The sequence below is a fragment of the Mandrillus leucophaeus genome, unplaced genomic scaffold, assembly GCF_000951045.1.
Source record: "Mandrillus leucophaeus isolate KB7577 unplaced genomic scaffold, Mleu.le_1.0 Scaffold146, whole genome shotgun sequence".
Lineage (NCBI taxonomy): Eukaryota > Metazoa > Chordata > Mammalia > Primates > Cercopithecidae > Mandrillus > Mandrillus leucophaeus.
The window spans coordinates 2,227,470-2,247,349 of NW_012101432.1; the positions used below are offsets into that span (position 1 = coordinate 2,227,470).

Sequence of the window (19,880 nt, forward strand, 5' to 3'; positions counted from 1 at the left end):
AGCCTGGGCGACAGAGCAAGACTCCTTCTCAAAAAAAAAAAAAAAAAAAAAAAATTGGAGATCTTATGCTATGTGATTTAAAGACAATGTGGTATTGGCATAAGGGTGGACATACTAATCAGGGTAACAGAATAGAGTCCAGACATAGATCCCATAGATACAGTCAATTGATTTTTTTATATTCTTGAGACAAGGTCTCTCTCTGTTGCCCAGGCTGCAGTGCAGTGGCCAGATCTTGGCTCACTGCCACCTGGACATACTGGGCTCAAATGATCTGCCCACCTAAGCCTCCTGAGTAGCTGGGACTACATGTGTGTGTCACCACATCTGGCAATTCTTAAAATTTTTTGTAGAGACAAAGTCTCCACGTACTGCCCAGGCTGGTTTCAAAATCCTGGGCTCAAGCGATCCACCTGCCTTGGCCTCCCCATGTGCTGGAATTACAGGTGTGAGCCACCACCCTCACTGAGTGTCAAAAATCACTCAGTGGATTTTTGACAACATTCTTAAGGTAATTCAATGGAGGTACAATAGTCTTTTAATAAATGGTGCTGGAGCAACTGGATGTATATATGTAAAAATACTAACCTTCATCCTTACTTCATATGACACAAAAATGAACTCAAAACAGATCATAGAATGTAAGAAGAACTATAAAAGCTTCTAGAAGAAAACATAGAAGATAATCTTAGGGTGCAAAAAGCATACATTGTAAAATAAAAAAAATTGCTAAATTGTGAATTCATCAAAATTTAAAACTCTCTGAAAGACATTATTAAGAAAATAAAAAGATAAGCCACACTGTGAGAAAAAACATTTGCAAATTAAAAAAAAAAAATTAAAAAAAATCCTTGCACAGGGTCATACTAACTTCTCTGTATTACAACTGTAGTATACATGTTTCTGAAGCAAGCACCACAAAACTTTTATCTGATAAAGGACTTACACTTAAAACAGGTGAATTTTACTATATATAAATGATATCTCAATAAAGCTGATTTAAAAATTTTAATGTGGCTGGGTATAGTGGTTCACACCTGTAATCGTAACACTTTGGGAGGCCAAGGTGGGCAGATCGCTTCAGCTCAGGAGTTTGAGACCAGCCTGGGCAACATGGCGAAACCCTGTCTCTACTAAAAATACAAAAATTAGCTGGGCATGGTGGCCGTACCTGTAGTCCCAGCTACTAGGGAGGTTGGAGTGGGAGGATCGCTCTAGCTGGGAGATGGAGGTTGCTGTGAGCGCACCGCTGCACTCCAGTCTGGGTGACAGAGTGAGACCCTGTCTCAAAACAAACACAAAACTTTAAAGTAGCTGGGCGTGGTAACTCATGCCTGTAATCCCAGCACTTTGGGAGGCCCAGGCAGGCAGATCACGAGGTCAAGAGATCGAGACCATCTTGGCTAACACGGTGAAACCCCGTCCCTACTAAAAATACAAAAATTAGCTGGACATGGTGGGTAGTGTGCCTGTAATCAGAGCTACTCAGGAGGCTGAGGCAAGAGAATCGCCTGAATCCAGGTGGCGGAGGTTGCAGTGAGCCTAGATCGCACCAGTGCACTCCAGCCTGGCAACACAGCAAAACTCCATCTCAAAAACAAAAACAAAAACAAAAACAAACCAGTAAATATTTTAGGCTTTGTGGGTAAAAGAGGTAAAATTGAAGCAATTATGTAGGTACATTTATAGGAAAACACACTTCCACAAATACCTTATTAATAAAATTCAAAATATAATAAGTAACTCAGTACAATTTTTTTGTAATACAGGTCTACTGACGAAAAAAATGGAACTCCCATTTTGGGGGGTAACATTTTGCTTAACTGGGGCTCAAAGTAAAAAGCCATTTTTCATGATTCTCTGAGGAGAATACATTGAAAAGCAACATAGACACTTAATTCTCTAGGATACATTCTATCTAAATTGCTTAACTCATCTTACCGGCCCCATGGATCCCTTAGCCCTTTTGCAGCCAGCTTCTTCTGGATATCTTCTAATGGTGTCCCTTCTATCTTCCATTGTCTATAATCTGGAAGTTCCATTTTATGGTGTCCATGTTCATGTCCATGTCCATGGGCCATGTCTATAAGGAAAATATTAACACAAGTGAGATATATGCAAATTGTAGATATCAAATACCCAAATTTATTGTTTATGTTTTAAGGTGAAGCATTTAATATTTAAAAAAAAAGCCAATATAAATACTTGTAAATTTCAGTTAAAAGATTTTATAAAAGTGTCTTATTCCACAACCACGTTCAGTTAGGAAATACACATACACAAAATATAAAAAAGAAAAATAATTGGCAATCCCACCACTCAGAGATAACCACTTACTATCTGGTTCTTTTCTTCATTATAACAATAGTAAACATTTATGGAGTCCTATGTGCCAGGTGTACTATGCTAAAATGCTTTATGTGTATTAACTCCATTACTTCTAAAACAACTCTTTGAACTTAAATTATGAGTTCCCCATTTTACAGATAAGGACAATGAGACTCCAAGCAGTTAAGTAACTTTCCAAAGGTAACAACAATAGTAATGGTACAGCTGGGATTAGAACCTTGCAGTTTAGTTTCAGAACCCTGCTCCTAACTTCTTCTTCTTATTATTACTTTTTTTTGAGACGGAGTCTTGCTCTGTCGCTCAGACTGGAATGCAGTGGTGGATCTCGGCTCACTGCAAGCTCTGCCTCCCGAGTTCACGCCATTCTCCTGCCTCAGCCTCCCGAGTAGCTGGGACTACAGGCGCCTGCCACCACGCCCGGCTAATTTTTTGTATTTTTAGTGAAGACAGGGTTTCACCGTGTTAGCCAGGATGGTCTCGATCTCCTGACCTCATGATCTGCCCACCTTGGCCTCCCAAAGTGTTGGGATTACAGGTGTGAGTCACCACGCCCGGCCTCCTGCTCCTAACTTCTAAGCAATATTGTTTTCCTTTCGAATCCTTTCATAATGCATAAATATATATAACAAAAAGGTTATACATACTGTTTTAAAAATTTTTCTTTAGATTATTCTTTTAAAATGCAGTAATGCTTTTAAATACATATGATTACATGAAGAGTTTCTTTAAAGAGACAGATAGTATTATTTTAGGCTTTGTGGGTAAAAGAGGTAAAATCGAGGCAATCATGTAGGTACACTTATAGGAAAACACACTTCCAGAAATACCTTATTGATAAAATTCAAAATATAATATGTAACTGAGTACAATTTTGTTGTAATACCGGTCTACTGACAAAAAAAATGGGACTCCCATTTTGGGGGGTAACATTTTGCTTAACTGGGGCTCAAAGTTAGTGATCCTTAGCATCAAAGTGACTACAAATGTTCATTTGTAAAAACCATTCTTAGCTCATGGACCTTACAAAAATAGGCACTGGGCTGGATTTGGTCCACAGGCTGCAGTTTGCCGATCCCTGAACTGGGCCAACAGAGACCTTAGGACTCCTTTTTAATCAATAAACTTGCTTCTTTAAATAAAACATGTCCTCAATGGTTATATAAATACTTCAGTTTTACTAGTGTTATTTAAATATATAATATAAAAATAAACCAGCTCAGTCTTCATTTAAATTGCTAATTCAAATTAATGGGTATGGTTTAATAACACTATACTATAATTTGTATAAGGTTGGCAGTAGCAATTCTTTTTTTTTTTTTAATTTTCCCAAATTCTCATTACTTGGCAAACAGTAGCAATTCTATAATCACTGCTTTTCCAGAAGTAAAATCAAGTAACTATTACCATTATGTCCATATTTATAACTATGAACAGGCCCAATAAGGTAGGATTTCTTTTTTTTTTTTTGAGACAGAGTTTTGCTCTTTTTGCCCAGGCTGGAGTGCAATGGTGCGATCTTGGCTCACAGCAACCTCCATCTCCCGCGTTCAAGCGATTCTCTTGCCTCAGCCTTCTGAGTAGCTGGGATTACAGGCATGCATCACCACGCCCGGCTAATTTTGTATTTTTAATAGAGACGGGGTTTCCCCATGTTGGTCAGGCTGGTCTCGAACTCCCGACTTCAGGTGATGTGACTGCCTCGGCCTCCCAAAGTGCTGGGACTATAGGCATGAGCCACTGCACCTGGCCTGGTAGGATTTCTTATATTGCATCTTACAAGATAGAGGTAATTATTAGAAAGTGTATATTAAAGACACATTATTGGGAGGCTGAGGGATGAGAATCGAGTGAACCCAGGAGGCAGAGGTTACGGTGAGCCAAGATGGTCCCATTGCACTCAGGCCTGGGCAACAGAGCGAGACTCTGTCTCAAAAAATAAATAGTTCCAAGATATGAGGAAAAACTTGTACATACTAACTGTGAAAAACCAACACTTACTATTTGTAAACATGTTAAGATACTAAAAAAACATTATGTTGATGATTTTCACATTTAATTTTATATATATATATATATATATATATATATATTTTTTTTTTTTAAAGATAGAGGGTCTTGCTCTGGATCATAGCTCACTGCAGCCTCAAACTCCTGGACTCAAGTGATTGTCCTGCCTCAGCCTCCTGAGTAGCTAGGACTACAGGAGCGTGCACAATGTCTGGCTAATTTTTAAATGTTTTATAGCGATGGAACCTCCCTATGTTGTCCAGGATGGTCTCAAACTCCTGGCCTCAAATGATCCTCGATCCTCTGGCATAGGCCTCCCAAAATGCTGGGATTACAGTGGGGTTACAACCATGCCCAGGAGGATTTTCACATTTAAATGAAAATGAAAATCAATACTCTCAAACACAAGTTAAAACTACAACACAACTCTGATTGAAACATTTAACCCATTATTACTTGGTAGATTCAACAAAATGAAGGAAAAAATTATGGTGTCAGATTTCAGACTGACTTTTGAGACTGAATACATTTATTACAAAAGAAGACCATTACGAGTGTTTATTTAGAATGATAATGTCTTGGTTTCTGCATACCATGTTTCCAAAAAATCTTTTTTTTTTTTTTTTTTTTTTTTTTTTTGAGACGGAGTCTCGCTCTGTGGCCCGGGCTGGAGTACAATGGCCGGATCTCAGCTCACTGCAAGCTCGGCCTCCGGGGTTTACGCCATTCTCCTGCCTCAGCCTCCCAAGTAACTGGGATTACAGGCGCCCGCCATCTCGCCCAGCTAGTTTTTTGTATTTTTTAGTAGAGACGGGGTTTCACCGTGTTCGCCAGGATGGTCTCGATCTCCTGACCTCGTGATTCGCCCGTCTCGGCCTCCCAAAGTGCTGGGATTACAGGCTTGAGCCACCGCGCCCGGCCCCAAAAAATCTTTTTTAAAATAAGGCTTCATTTTAAAAATGCTTAAAGAGATTACAAGACAAACCCTTATTTTGGCAAATGTCACTTCTAGAATATTAACCTGAGGATCAATGTATTTGGAAGAGAGTATAAAACAAAGGGTCAAGAATTTTGATAAAATAGTTTTTGAAAATAAAAGTTGAAACATTACCATGGTATAAAGACTATTTTGAAATTACAATACTACTGTGCTTAAACTATTAAGTAATTTGAAAGATAAATCTTTGAAAGAAAACATGAAAGTATACATACCCCTCATTTCTCCTATACAAATTTATTTATATATACATTCAATGTATTTTCTCTTCTACCTAATTATTTCAGAAGTATCCTTTTCATAGGAATTTACTAGATATAAATTTAAATGACTTTTCAAAAAGAGCAGAAAGTTGAAAACACTATCTCTAGGAAACCTTTCATTTTCTTTTTTCTTTTTCAGTTTTTTTTACAGACAGGATCTTCCTATGTTGCCCAGGCTGCTGTTGAACTCCTGGCCTCAAGCATTCCTCCCTCCTTGGCCTCCTAAAATATTGGGATTACAGGCGTGAGCCATGGCACCTGGCCCATTTTTCTTTTTAAACTTATTTCTATTTCCAAATAGCCATAAATCAATGATATCGTGATCATGTAAAGTAAGAGCTTGAAATTCTCCTACTTTGCACTAGTAAAAGTAAAATCCAAGGCAAATCGCTTAATTTCCCTGAACTTCAGTTTCTTCATATAACATGAGGATAAAACCTACCTTGCAAGATTGTTGAGAGCTGAGGAAAACACATTGTGATGTACCTTCTACTTTCACACTTAGGTGGTGAGAATGCAACTGAGCACAACCATTCTGAAAAACTGGCATGACCTAGAAAAGTTGAACATGGCCGGGCGCAGTGGCACATGCCTGTAATCCCAGCACTTTGGGAGGCTGAGGCAGGCGAATCACTTGAGGCCAGGAGTTGAGACCAGCCTGGCCAACATGGGGAAACCCCGTCTCTACTAAAAATACAAAAATTAGCCAGGTGTGGTGGCACACACCTGTAGTCCCAGCTACTCAGGAGGCTGAGGCAGGCTGAGGCAGGAGAATCACTTGAAACCAGGAGGTGGCGGTTGCAGTGAGCCAAGACTGCACCACCGCACTCCAGCCTGGGTGACAGAGTAAGACTCTATCTCAAAAAAAAAGAAAAAAGAAAAGCTGAACATACGAATACCTTATGGCCATCAATTCCACTCCTAGTACATATATTCTAGATAGACACCGTCCAATATGGTAGCCACTAGCACTTGAAATGTGGCTGGTACAATTGGGAACTGGGAATTTTAATTTAATTTTAATTAATTTAATCCCAAAACAGATGATCAAATTGTTATTAGAAAATACTAAAGTGTCTTTGGAGGCCAGGCGCAGTGGCTCACACCTGTAATCCCAGCACTTTGGGAGGCTGAGGCAGGTGGAACACCTGAGGTCAGGAGTTCAAGAAAAGCCTAACCAACATGGCAAAACCCCATCTCTACTAAAAATAAAAAAATTAGTTGGGCATGGTAGTGTATGCCAGTAGTTCCAGCTACTAGGGAGGGTGAGACAGGAGAATCACTTGAACCTGGGAGGTGAAGGTTGCACTGTGCTGAGATTGCACCACTGCACTCCAGCCTGGGCAACAGAGTGAGACTCTGTCTCAAAATAAATAAATAAATAAATAAAAATAAAAAAAATAAGTAAATAAAATAAAGTGTCTTTGGAACAATTTGGATATATGAATTTACTTTATCAACTGTAAATCTTATGATCACAGATCAAAGGTTTCCATTTATGGAATATAAAAAATATATTTAAAATATTTTCTTAGAGACATCAAGACTCCTCTCTCTAAAAAAACAAAAGAAAAATTTTTTTTTGAGATAGCCTCACTCTGTCACCAGGCTGGAGTGCAATGGGTGGTGTGATCTCGGCTCACTGCAACCTCCGCCTCCTGGGTTCTAGTGATTCTCCTGCCTCAGCCTCCCGAGTAGCTGGGATTACAGGCATGCACTACCACAACCGGCTAATTTTTTGTACTTTTAGTAGAGACAGGGTTTCACCATGTTGGTCAGGATGGTCTCGATCTCCAGACCTAATTATCCACCCAAAGTGTTGGATTACAGACGTAAGCCACCATGCCCAGCCTAAGAAAAATGTTTTTAAAAGAATCTTTATAGCCACATTGTTTATTCTATCTCCCAACTGTAAACCCAAATGTCCAATTACAACAGAAGCGATTATGGTATAGTCACACTATATATTATACAACCAAAAACTACATGCAAAAGTATGATTGAATCTTCACAAATATAATAATGAGCAAGGGGTGAGTCAGAAAAAAAATACACATGCACTCGGATCCCATTTATGTAAATTGAAACGCCTAACAATTCATTTTTTAGGAATTCATCATAGATGGAAAAATTAAAGTAAAACAAGTGAGTGCTTAGCACAAGTCAGGATAATGGTTACCTCTTGGTGGAGGAGATGGAATCACAGAAACATACAGGCAGCTTCTAAGGCAGTGTTTTTCAACCAATTTTTAATTATTGTCCCTGTAAGGAACCTTTCTAGACATTTTATTCCTAATCACGACCCTCCCACCATGAAAATTTAACACTACATACACACTATATATGTTTATATACTGTGGCCCTTTGGAGGGACACAACTCATTGTAGTAACTAAGACCTACTACCCCAGCCCCACCAATTTTCACCCCCCTGAAATGCAAAATCACCCCTGTTAAGAATGCATGTTCTAAGGTATTGGCAATGCTTTATTTTCTAATTTAAGAGGTGGTTACGGGAGTGTCTGCTTCTGTTAGTTATAATTTTAAAAAATGTATGTTTTATACACCCTTCTGTATGTATACTTGACAATAAAAAATAAAATTAGAAAAATTGACTTAAATTGTGCTGAGGACTGAAAAATGGTGGTTATTTCCGTTTCAGAGCAGCTCAAATAACAGTAAGTAAATTAATTAAATAAAGAAAAAAAATGCAACCAAAAATTTAAAAAGCTATCTATCTGTGTCTGAAGTGAATCTAAAAGTCTGATGAAGATCAACTTCCACTAAAGGAAGCTGGCTCTAAGAAGATGTGTGCTGGTATCCTTTCCCTAAGAAAGAAATAAGAAGATAATGCCACTTCCACTACGTGCAATTTTAGTTTACCGAAGACTATCAAGTATATATCTTAACTTCCTCGTATTTAAAAAACTGTGATTATATGAATATTAGGAAATAACAAATGAACTGTTTTACTTTTAGTGATGCTGTTCTTCTGCCTTTGTTCTATTCAAAGCCAAAAACAATTTTGCGTGTGGCAAAGACGGGAAAAAGCACTTCTATGTAACAACTACAGTAATGCTCACTGAATCCTCCAACCACCCCTTCCTACCTCAACTTAAACTTAGACTTCATTAGTTCTCGCCTGCTAGTTCTTTGATCTCCCTTCCAGCCTCCCATCCTTCTCCATTTATTTAGTCTCTCCTTTTCTACACTCCCCAGAATAGAATCTAGCTCTTAATCCTAATCAACGGGTCTCCCACCAACTCCCTAATTTACCTGAATTCAATCTGACCTCTCAGGACACTCAACTCTGCAACCGGAACCAACCGGAAGCGGAGGTTGTCACCTCGAGTTTCTCACGGCAGGAAAGCGGAGAAGCCGCTTAACGTTCCGGTACTGGGTTAGAGATTCCTAAATCAGGAAGAGATTACATGAAGGAGGCTGGAAGTCGATTATCTTCCCCACATATGTGCATCTTCAATCTGACTGAGGTAACAGATACTGTAGAAGAGAAAAGGGCGGGGAAGAGAACATGTTCTTCTTGCTTGGGGACGGAACCCTTAGACACCGCACAGAGGGCAGGGCCGCGGACATACTGCAGCCAATCAGGGAGGCTGTTGTTGAGCGCGTGCTCTCACCCAATGAAAGGGTTGGTTGTTGCGCTGCAGTTGGCAGGCTGCTGCGGGAGGCGGTGGCAGTAGGAAGCCGGAGACAGCAGGGTGACAGGTAGGCGGTGGTGCTGTCTTTGGGGGACGCAAAGTGCTAGGTGAAGAGGGTTTTTCTTCTCCTTCGGCCGCGGAAACTACAGAGGGTAGCTGGCGAGGGTGGTCTGGAAAGGCGGTAGCTGGTGTGTTGGTGGTCCCAGAACCTCTCGTAAACCAGGTAACATCTTGGAAGGGTCCTGAGGAAGAGAAGGCTGCAGCCGAGGCGGGTGGAAGCCGAGCCCTGTGGGGCGACGTGGGGGCCCACCTAGGGCGTGGGGGCTGCGCTGGCGCCAGCAGAGAGGGAGGAGAGAGGCGGGAGCAAGGCGGTGTAGTGAGGGCTGAAGGGATTCCTTGCACAAAGCCCTAGGCGAGAAAAGGACACGGCATTGAAGACAGCTAAGAGAAATCCCAGTGATTGCTTCTTAGGGCTATTTCCTGGGGGTGGTGAGGGGGAGCGGAGAAGAAAAATATTTACGGGCGGTGAGATCCTGAAAACTCATTATTGCTGTACATTATGTAATCTTTGGCTGTTATTTACCCAAACAACTAGGTTGCCCCTCCTGGGAGAGAAGGTCTTTCAACCTATTAATGTATTAGAACACTTTTTTCTTTGGCTTGAGTGTCTTTTACCTTGGCAGGTTCTGTAGGCGAAGGGTGGTAGCATGGAGGATAGAGTAGTCACGAAGAGCTTATCCCAAATATGGACTTGACTTGACAGATGCTAGGTTGCGATGAATGTGGTTCATGTTTTGTAGTTTGCAGGTTCATGTTTTGTAGTTTGTGAATTTATTTGAGGGTCAAGGCTGACAACATTTAAAAAAATCTTCAGGAAAGTGGGGATCCTTAAAAAATTTACAGTGGGAGCTAAGTGTAAGTTGGAAAATGAGTAGAAAATTAGTTGGCAGATCCCTTCCTCCCCCCAGGATATTGTGGAAGTTAGCAACTGTGCAAATAAGGTGGTGGTCTGAATTTGGGCAAAAAAGTCAATTTTTTTTTTTTTTTTTTTAGACGGAGTTTCGCTCTTGTTGCCCAGGCTGGAGTGCAATGGCGCGATCTCGGCTCACAGCAACCTCCGCCTCCCGAATTCAAGCCATTCTCCTGCCTCAGCCTCCGAAGTAGCTGGGATTACAGGCATGCGCCACCACGCCCGGCTAATTTTGTATTTTTAGTAGAGACGGGGTTTCTCCATGTTGGTCAGGCTGGTCTCGAATTCCGGACCTCAGGTGATCCGCCTGCCTCGGCCTCCCAAAGTGCTGGGATTACAGGCGTGAGCCACCGCGCTTGGCTGAAAAAAGTCAACTTTTAAGTAGTTTGTTCTGTAAACAAGTCTGATAAGCTAGTTATGAATTATTAGGTTTAAAAAGTGGACTCTGAACCTCTCGGGCAGAGGCAAAATATATTTATAGATATAATTAACTAAATTATCTTATTTTTAAAAAGTTTTATAATTCATTGTTTCTACAATACACTGTAGAATTAAAATAGGAATTCTATTCAGTATGTGTTATGGAAGGGCAAACGACATAAAAACTTGATTTTATAGCTCATTGAAAAACAATTTTCAAAGAAGCACTGGAAAATAATTTTAAAGGAAGCGTTATAAATTTCTAAAATGTAAGGTGTTTGAAATATTGTCTTTAGCTTAGGAGATAAGGTCTAATGTAGTATCAGCAACTCTATAATTTTCCTAAATTTATTTCAGTAGTGCATATCAGAAAAACTTTATAAGATGTGATTTTTTTCTATTAATGATAATTTATATTCCTGTATATGAACCTAAGTCAAAATTTCGGTTTTTTCTCAAAATTTTAATTGGGAAAGAGGTGCATCATTAAAGTTTGTTTGTTCCCAGATGTTCTCAGTACTGAAATATTTGAGAATGCTTTAGATAAAAATTTTAATTGACGTTTGGTGTTTTGTTCTTTGACTTTTCTCTTTTTCCAAGAATAATGCAATCTCAGTCACAAAGGAAATTTCTGGTTCTATTTTAGGTGCAATTCTGTAGTGTTTTGAGTACCAGTTAAATCTTGGCTTTTATGCGTGTGTGTGTGTGTGTGTGTGTGTGTGTGTGTGTGTTTCTTATGTAACCAGCCTACTAGAGCTGTCTTAGAGAACTAATGGCTGATTTTGAATGGCCAGTAGGTGTCATTGTAGAATGCAGTAAGTTGAGCATCGAGTAGGAAATTAACAAGTAGTTAAAGAAACACTAGTCCAAATTAGCATATAGTGTGGTTAGATGGTTATTTATACGTTATAGAAGTTCTCTCTTATGAAACATTTCAGTATTGGAGCTGTTTATAAGGAATTTGAAACAATGATTGTAAAGGAGTTTGTTTGCCATAAAATAGACCTTGAAAGTGTGTTTTTTAGCCCAGCCCTTAAACTATCTTGACATGTGATTCAGATTTAAGTTTGATTATTTGTAATACACAGTTTTGGCGTCGTGTAATAGTTTATTAAGTTCTAGAATGATTGAGATTTTCAGCTTGAATCTTATAGAAAAACCAATGCTACATAATGAAAAACTGATAAAATATGGGCAGAAGTTTCAAAACTAGTTATCACAATCGTACTTTGTATTGTTCTTTTTTTTCCCCCTTAGAGATCCTTGTTCCGAGTTACTGTTCTTTTAAAGCCAGAACAGCAGATTTTTTTGTCTGTCATTGTCTGTGGCTTCTTATTTCTTTTGATTTCCAGAGTTGTTTCTTTTTACATTTTTATCTGCTTAGACTATGTGCTTTTCTCGGGATGTTGAACTGAACATTTATCACTGACTAAAATGTAGTGGATTCTGGAGGGAGCCAGCACAGAAAGCTCTGAAAGTACCTTACATCTGTTCCGAGTACAGCTCCTTACCTTTCTAGCCTTCTGTTGAGCCCTTGTCACTTGTTAGCTCTGCTCCTCAAGCCTGTGATTGATACAGTGTTTTTAAAAAGTTTGGAACTAATTTAAGAATTCTTCATGGAGTTGGAAATAGATACCTCAAAACAATTTAGGAGTTTTTAAAAAGGCATACACATATCACTTATATCATCTCCACTTCCCTTCAGAATCTTACAGATGAGAGGAGTGTGAAGGGGGTAGATGTATTTTGGAAACAAATTCCCTTGATTATTTGATTCACCACTGGTTTCCACTTCAGAGTGGAAGTGCCTTGATCTAATTCAAAGACTCTGACACTTGTGGTATGAAGCAGTAGTAGTTTCAGTTTAGAGAAAGGGCTGCCAAATCTACTAATTTGCTAGTATTTTTATAGCTCAATAAATTGTCATTTCATGTCATAGCTAGGATAGCTTTTTTTTCTTTCTTTTTTTTTTTTTTTTTTTTTGAGACAGAGTTTCGCTCTTGTTGCCCTGGCTGGAGTGCAGTGGCACGATCTTGGCTCACAGCAACCTCCGCCTCCCAGGTTCAAGCCATTCTCCTGCCTCAGCCTCCGAAGTAGCTGGAATTACAGGCATGTGCCACCACGCCCGGCTAATTTTGTATTTTTTTAGTAGAGACAGGGTTTCTATTAGTTGGTCAGGCTGGTCTTGAACTCCCGACCTCAGGTGATCCACCTGCCTCTGCCTCCCAAAGTGCTGGGATTACAGGCGTGAGCCACCGCACCCAGCCTGTCATAGCTAGGATAGTTTTTCTAGCCAGGAGCTGGAGTTGCGAGAAATGAAAATTGTGCTGAATGTTTTGGTTTGGATTAGTTCTTACTTGGCACTTATCTGCTTTCCATAAATCAAACTAATTTCTTTCATGATTCAGACCTGTGCTAATTTGTATAGACATTTATATCCTATTCTCTTACTGTCCCTGAAAGCTATCTAGTTCTAGAATTAAACTAAAATTGGAAAATAAGAGTTGGAGTAATTCAAGGTCGTTTTCTGATAATGATATATGATGAACATATGCGTTAGTCTTTGCATAAACATTCCACTCAGTAATATATACTAAAAATTGGCATTGCAAATGTGTTTACCTTGACTTGGGTCCAGTTTAGAAACTTACAGTTCATCTTTGTGAATTCTAGACTTTCTGTTTGGGTATCTGGCTGCCATGGAGACAAATCTGAGGAAAAGTATGAGTAGACTTTAATCTTAGAGAAAAGCGTAAAAACCCAATTATGTAATATATTAAGAGGTGTGACTTTGATTATTTATAGAATTATAGTACTTTCTAGGTTTGAAATACAACTGCCAAAAAAGTAGTCATAAAATATGGTAAATGGCATCAATTTATTGAATGGCAAAGCATGGGTTACAGAATATCTATTTTGTCCTATTTTAACACATGAAACTTCAAAAAGTGTTAGAATCCAATTTGTCCATCACCTTTGTCATTATGAATACTTAACTGTTGATAGTGCTTGATTCTTTTTTTTTTCTGGTGAAAAGATACTAAGGTATATACTTAGAATTAGCCAGCCGAACTCAGTTTAGATGATCCCAATTTTGTTGGCAACCTCCAAAGCATCATAATCAGGAGCCAGTCAAACATATGCCTTCTTCTCTTCATCAAGTCTGATTAGGGTCTTGACCTTGGCCTTATCGATGGTAAAGAGCTTCTTTATAGCCTATTTGACCTGGTGCCTGTTGACTTTAACATCCACAGTGAACACAAGTATGTTGTTGTCTTGTATCTTCTTCATGGTAGCCTCCGTGATCAGCAGGAACCTGATGATGGCATAGTGGTGAAGCTTCTTTCTCCTTGTATCCTGCTATCTTACAAGGATATTTGGGCTACCTCTGGGGCTGCCTTGGGCCACTGGGACATGGGTGACTTGTGGATCTTCTTTTTTTGTGTATGTGGTTGTGGACACCTTTCAGCACTGCTTTCTTGGCCTTCAAAGCCTTTGCTTCGGCTTCTGCTTTAAGAGGGGGTAGGAGCTTCCTTCTTCGCCTTTGGCACTATCTTGTGAAAAGAGTCTCCCTGATTCTTAATTAATATAGACTTTTGTTAGCTACTAAGACTTGCCAATTAACCTCCTTAAATTCCTTTCCACATATATATACACACACATACATATATACATATATATATATATATATGGATGAGAGAGACAAGTTAGATACTGAGCAGGGACTGAAAGTTATACTTTTTCCATATTCTTTTCTATTGAGGCTTTTTAATCTGTGCATTCATTCTTTTTAAAATTTATTTATTAGTTTATACTTTTTAAATGAAAAAGGGTCTGGGGATGGGAGAGAATATACTACTGTCCTGTCTACATTATAGGGTAACTGTAAGACTCAAATAGAAAACATAATGGCTGGGCACAGTGGCTTATGCCTGTAATCCCAGCATCTTGGGAGGCCGAGGTGGGTAGATCACTTGAGGTCAGGATTTCAAGATCAGCCTGGCCAACATGGTGAAACCCTGTCTTTACTAAAAATACAAAAGTTAGCTGGGCATGGTGGTGCACACCTGTAGTGCCAGCTACTCGAGTGGCTGAGGCAGGAAATTTGCTTGAACCTAGGAAGTGGAGGTTGCAGTGAGCCAAGATTGTGCCACTGCACTCCAGCCTGGGTGATGAAGTGAGACTGTGTCTCCAAAAAAAAAAAAAAAAAAAAAAAAAAAAAGGCAAGAAAACATGAAGGACTTTTAAAAAATCTAAAGTTAATTTGAATTTGCAGTATTTTACAGTATCTACTGTTTATGGAAAATACTAGGGGAAATGAATATAAAATTTAAGACTTAAATGTTTCTGTTCCTTAAGGTTCTGAATCTTCTCTCATTTTATACTTTGTTACTCTGATCTTTTTTATTTAATTAGCATCCAAATATGATGGTTCTCAAATCTGTGTCTCTAATCCAGAGCTTTCCCTTGAACTTTAGTTCCTATTCTATACATGTAATTGCCTGCTGGATGAAGATGATCTACAGGTCCTTCAAATATAATATGTTTAAAAGTGAATTCATGTTTTCCCTTTTATCGTCTTTCTAACCTGCTGGAGCTGGAACCCTGATGTTGTCTATCTTTAACACTTACCCCTCATCTGAGCAATGCTAGATTCTGTTGACTTTACCTTCTTACTCTTTTTTTGATTCCATGTACTTCTCTCAATTTCTATAGCGGCTAGAAATATTATGGAGAGTTAGGGCCTGGAGGCAACTGTCTAGATTAGAATCCCAGCTCCACTATTTACATCTCAGTGTCCTTATCTTTAGAAATAAAGTTATACAAGCCAACAATTGCAGTCTTGGGCATTTGTTCGAGAGAAACTGAAACTTACATTCATATAAAAATTTGTGTGAATTCTCATAGCATCTTTATTCCTAATAGCCAAAAACTGGAAACATAAATGTTCTTCAACAGGTTAAATAGACTATAGTGCATCTGTATCATGGACTGCTATGCAGCAATAAAAAGGAATGGACTGTTTGATATGTAACAACTTGAATGGGTCTCAAGTGAAAAAAATGTGAAAATTGCATATTCCATGATTCCATTTATATAACATTCTTGAATACTAAAAATAAAGAGATGGAGAACAGATTCGTGGTTGCCATGGTTTAGTTATCAAGGAGAGGGGAGTGGGTGGGACTACAAGAGTGTCTTGGTGACAGAACAGTTCTGTATCTTGATTGTGGTGGTAATTACATGAGTCTACATATGTGATAAAATTGCATAGAGCTATACACACACATACACATGAGTGCTTGTAAAACTGGTTAGATCTGAATAAACTTTGTAGACTGTAGCAATGTCAATTTCCTGGTCTTGATATTTTACTGTAGTTATTCAAGGTGTTCCCATTGAGGGAAAATGGGCAAAGGGTACATGAGACCTGCTGGCAATTTTTTTTCAACTTCCCATGAGTCTATAATTTCAAAATTAAAAGTTTTTAAGAAGAGTTGTTAGGATTAAATGAGCAGATACACAGAATATTTTTATTATAGTACTTGGTGCACAATAAATATTAGCTGCTATTAATAGTAATAGCAGCAGTAGTAGTTGTTCAGGCCTCTAACCTCTCACTGGGCGGCTCACTAGGACCATTTCAACAGTTGCCATATATATATATAAATTATATATATAAATCTAATTAATATATTTAATAATTATTATCGTATTTGGAGACAAGGTCTCACTCTGTTGCCCAGGCTGGAGTGCAGTGGTGCAATTACAGCTCACTGCAGCCTCTACCTCCTGAACTCAGGTGATCTTCCCATCTCTGCCTCTTGAGTAGCTGGGATCACAGGTGCTTGCTACCACGCCTGCAGGGTAGTTGGCAAGCTGGAGACTCAGAAGAGCTGATGGTATAGTTCCAGTCAGACACAGTCCAAATGCCTGAGAACCAGAGATAACATAGTAGCAGTCACTCAGGCTTGAGACTCTGAAGAGCTAATGTTTCAGTTTGAGTTTGAAGGCAGGAGAAAGTCAATGTCCTTAGGCAGAAGAAACTGACTCTCTCTACTTGGGGGAGGCTTAGCCTTTTTGTCTATTCAGGCTTTCCACTGATTAAATGACATCCACCCACATTAGGAAGGGCAATCTGCTTTACTCAGTCTATAGATTTAAATGTTAATCTCATATGGAAACACCTAGAAAAATGTTTAGCTAAATATCTGGGCAGATGAGATTGGAAACATTTTTATCCAGGGTAGAATGGAAGCTCTCTGACCAGAAAAAAGTGTCATGACATAGTGATAAGAAACAAATGTAATTTGATATGAAAATTTCTGTGATTTCTCTTTTTTTCTTGAGATGAAGTCTGGCCCTGTTTCCCAGGCTGGAGTGCAATGGTGCGATCTCAGATTACTGCAACCTCCACCTCCCAGGTTCAAGTGATTCTCATGCTTCAGCTTCCTGGGTAGCTGGGACTACAGGCATGCGCCACGACGCCTGGCTAATTTTTGTATTTTTAGTAGAGGCGGGGTTTCACCATGTTGGCCAGGGTGGTCTCCTGACCTCAAGTGATCCACCCGTGTTGGCTTCCCAAAGTACTGGAATTATAGGCGTGAGCCATCGTGCCTGGCCTAATACCTGTGATTTCTATTGGTGACCAAATCGTAAAAATATTATGGTTGTTTGTTTTATTGTTTTGCCCATACTCACAATCTAATGACATTATAAATTTTAGTTAGAGATTGGTAAAAAGAGTGATACAATTTTCTTCTTATCAAAGTTTATGAGTTTTATTATAGATCCCTGGGGGTCTGTGGACCCTATGTTGAGAACTGCTGTGTGAACAGGAAGGAGAGGGCTTTGAATTGATGCAGGATTGTATGCTATGCAAAAGCTTCATAGAGGAGGCAACTGTTGGTCTGAGTGTTGGAAGAAGAGGAGGGCAGTTAGGATAGAGGGTAGTTGAAAGGCATTCCAGAGAGGAGTGTAGCATAAGAAAATGTGTGAGGTGTGAGATAGCCTGGAATATTGTGAAATTGTAGATCAACATTGATGAGGGGAAGTCTGTGTTGAGCCAGGGTATAATTTCTATTCTTGCTGACAAGACCATTTTGTTCATGAGTCTGTTGAGCAAATACTGTTTACAAAGGCCATTTAGCCAAACCAATAGATCCATGTCTTCGGTTTCTTCAGGTATAGTGAACAAAGAGATACTGTTTGAAGTTCTGCCTACTGGGAATTCCCTTTCTCCTGTCTTGTAGGGCTACTTCTCTGTAAGGCCACTGCCAGCATATTGTATGCAACCATGTGTAAACCAGGTCTAAGTTTTTTTTTTCTTCTTTCATTTGATCTTAGGGAACTCTACAGGGCCATAGATTAAGGAAGAGTTGATTAGTAGAAGTAAGTGACATGGGTGTCTGAGCCGTTTGTTCTTTTAGCTTACTTGTGCTTTTGGAGCCTGCTCTAACCTCATTACAACCATTGTAGTCAGGATTAGTTGGTTATGTAGTGGTAATAACCAACCTTCAAATAAAGGCTTAAAATGTGAAAAAGAGAGATTTATTTCTTCTCATGTAAAATCTGCTGCAAGTTGGGTGATTCCAGGCAGCTGTTCTTCATTTGATGGGTCAGCATTGTGTATCTATATTTATCTCTGCTTCTGTTATCATAGTGACAAGAGAAGAACGGGCTGGAGAATTGCGTACTGGCACATAAATGTTTCTGCAGAAATGATTTCTGCTCTTTGGTAAAAAAAAAAAAAGTCGTAAGGTCACATTTGACTTAAAGAGGATAGAAAAATATAGTCCTCCCATGTTCCCTTGAAAGTTCACATTTGACACATGATATCACTTCCATTTAATGATGGAACACTGCCAGCACGTATAGCTTTATGGCTTGGTGGATTGGAACACTCACTTCTTGAGAGTATGTCAGGTCACATGGTCAGTCACTGCTGGGGCTCAAAAGTCAAGCAAGGAGCTATTTCTCAAAAGAAGAGCAGTCATCTGCAGAGAGGGCATAACTCTCTTCAGAAGCAGTAGTTCTCATCCAGGGGACACTTGACAATGTTTAGAGACATTTTGCTGGTCACAATTCAGGGCAGTGCTATTGGCATCTAGTAGGAAGAGGGCAGGGATGCTGCTAAACATCCTATCACGTAAAAGCCATTCACAATGTCAAGGGTGACTAAAGTGCCAATAGTGCCAAGGTTAAGAAATCCTGCTTTAGATGGACTTCTGTGCCTTGTTGTGATTCTCCTATTAGGGCCTACTGGTAGCTTTATACAGCTACTTTATCATCTACCACAGACACTTTGAATACCACTGAATTTGCTGGATCTTAAGGCCCAAATGGCAGAACATCTTTTTTTTTTTTTGAGATGGAGTTTCGCTCTTGTTACCCAGACTGGAGTGCAATGGTGTGGTCTCTGCTCACCACAACCTCCGCCTCCCGGATTCAAGCAATTCTCCTGCCTCAGCCTCCCGAGTAGCTGGGACTACAGGCGCCTGCCACCTCGCCCGGCTAGTTTTTTGTATTTTTTAGTAGAGACGGGGTTTCACCGTGTTAGCCAGAATGGTCTTGATCTCCTGACCTCGTGATCCACCTGTCTCAGCCTCCCAAAGTGTTGGGATTACAGGCTTGAGCCACCGCACCTGGCCTCTTTATTTTATTTTAATTTTAGAGATAGGGTCTTTCTATGTTGCCCAAGCTGGTCTCGAACTACTGGCCTCAAGTAATCCTCCCACATCAGCCACCCGAGTAGTTAGGATTACAGGCATAAGCCACTGCTTCCAGCACTGTGCTTCTTTCTAAGTGTTGGTGGCAGACTGAGCTATGATAACTTGTCCTTCATTTTTATTTTTATGTTTTTTTTTAGAGACAGGGTTTCACTCGGTCACCCATGCTGGGGTGCAGTGGCATGATCGTAGCTCACTGTAACCTCAAACTCTGAGCTCAAGTGTTCCTCTCACCTCAGTCCTGGAGTAGCTGGAACTATAGGTGCACACTACCATGGCCGGTTAATTTTTGTATTTTTTATAGAGACAGGGTTTTGCCATGTTGCCTAGACTGGTCTCAAACTCCTAGGCTCAAATAATCTGCTTTCCTTGGCCTCCCGAAGGGCTGGGATTACAGGTGTGAGCCCCTACGCCTAGCTTAGAGTTTTAGTGTTTTTTTTTTTCTCCGCTCTTGTTGCCCAGGCTGGAGTGCAATGGTGCGATCTTG

General features: G+C 39.7%; 2 protein-coding genes across 7 annotated transcripts in view; one reads left to right on the top strand and one right to left on the bottom strand.

The window, feature by feature from the left end:
- Nucleotides 1-9,515, bottom strand: part of NDUFB3 (NADH dehydrogenase (ubiquinone) 1 beta subcomplex, 3, 12kDa) — a 17,783-nt gene extending 8,268 nt beyond the window's left edge. Inside the window, exons 1-3 of one of the 5 annotated variants that reach the window (XM_011974521.1) lie at nucleotides 8,892-9,212; nucleotides 8,589-8,611; nucleotides 1,942-2,083 (exon numbers count right to left, since the gene is read on the bottom strand). In XM_011974521.1, the coding sequence (XP_011829911.1) occupies nucleotides 1,942-2,081 (140 nt within the window). In that variant the 5' untranslated portion in view covers nucleotides 2,082-2,083; nucleotides 8,589-8,611; nucleotides 8,892-9,212. Of the gene's footprint in view, nucleotides 1-1,941; nucleotides 2,084-7,795; nucleotides 7,840-8,588; nucleotides 9,213-9,253 lie in introns of those variants that run through there. The other 4 variants (XM_011974522.1, XM_011974523.1, XM_011974518.1 and 1 more) reach the window with 4 other exon arrangements.
- Nucleotides 9,282-19,880, top strand: part of FAM126B (family with sequence similarity 126, member B) — an 82,696-nt gene continuing 72,097 nt past the window's right edge. Inside the window, exons 1-2 of one of the 2 annotated variants that reach the window (XM_011974517.1) lie at nucleotides 9,372-9,497; nucleotides 19,036-19,158. The gene's annotated coding sequence lies outside the window, so the exon portion shown is untranslated. Of the gene's footprint in view, nucleotides 9,342-9,371; nucleotides 9,498-19,035; nucleotides 19,159-19,880 lie in introns of those variants that run through there. The other variant, XM_011974516.1, reaches the window with a different exon arrangement.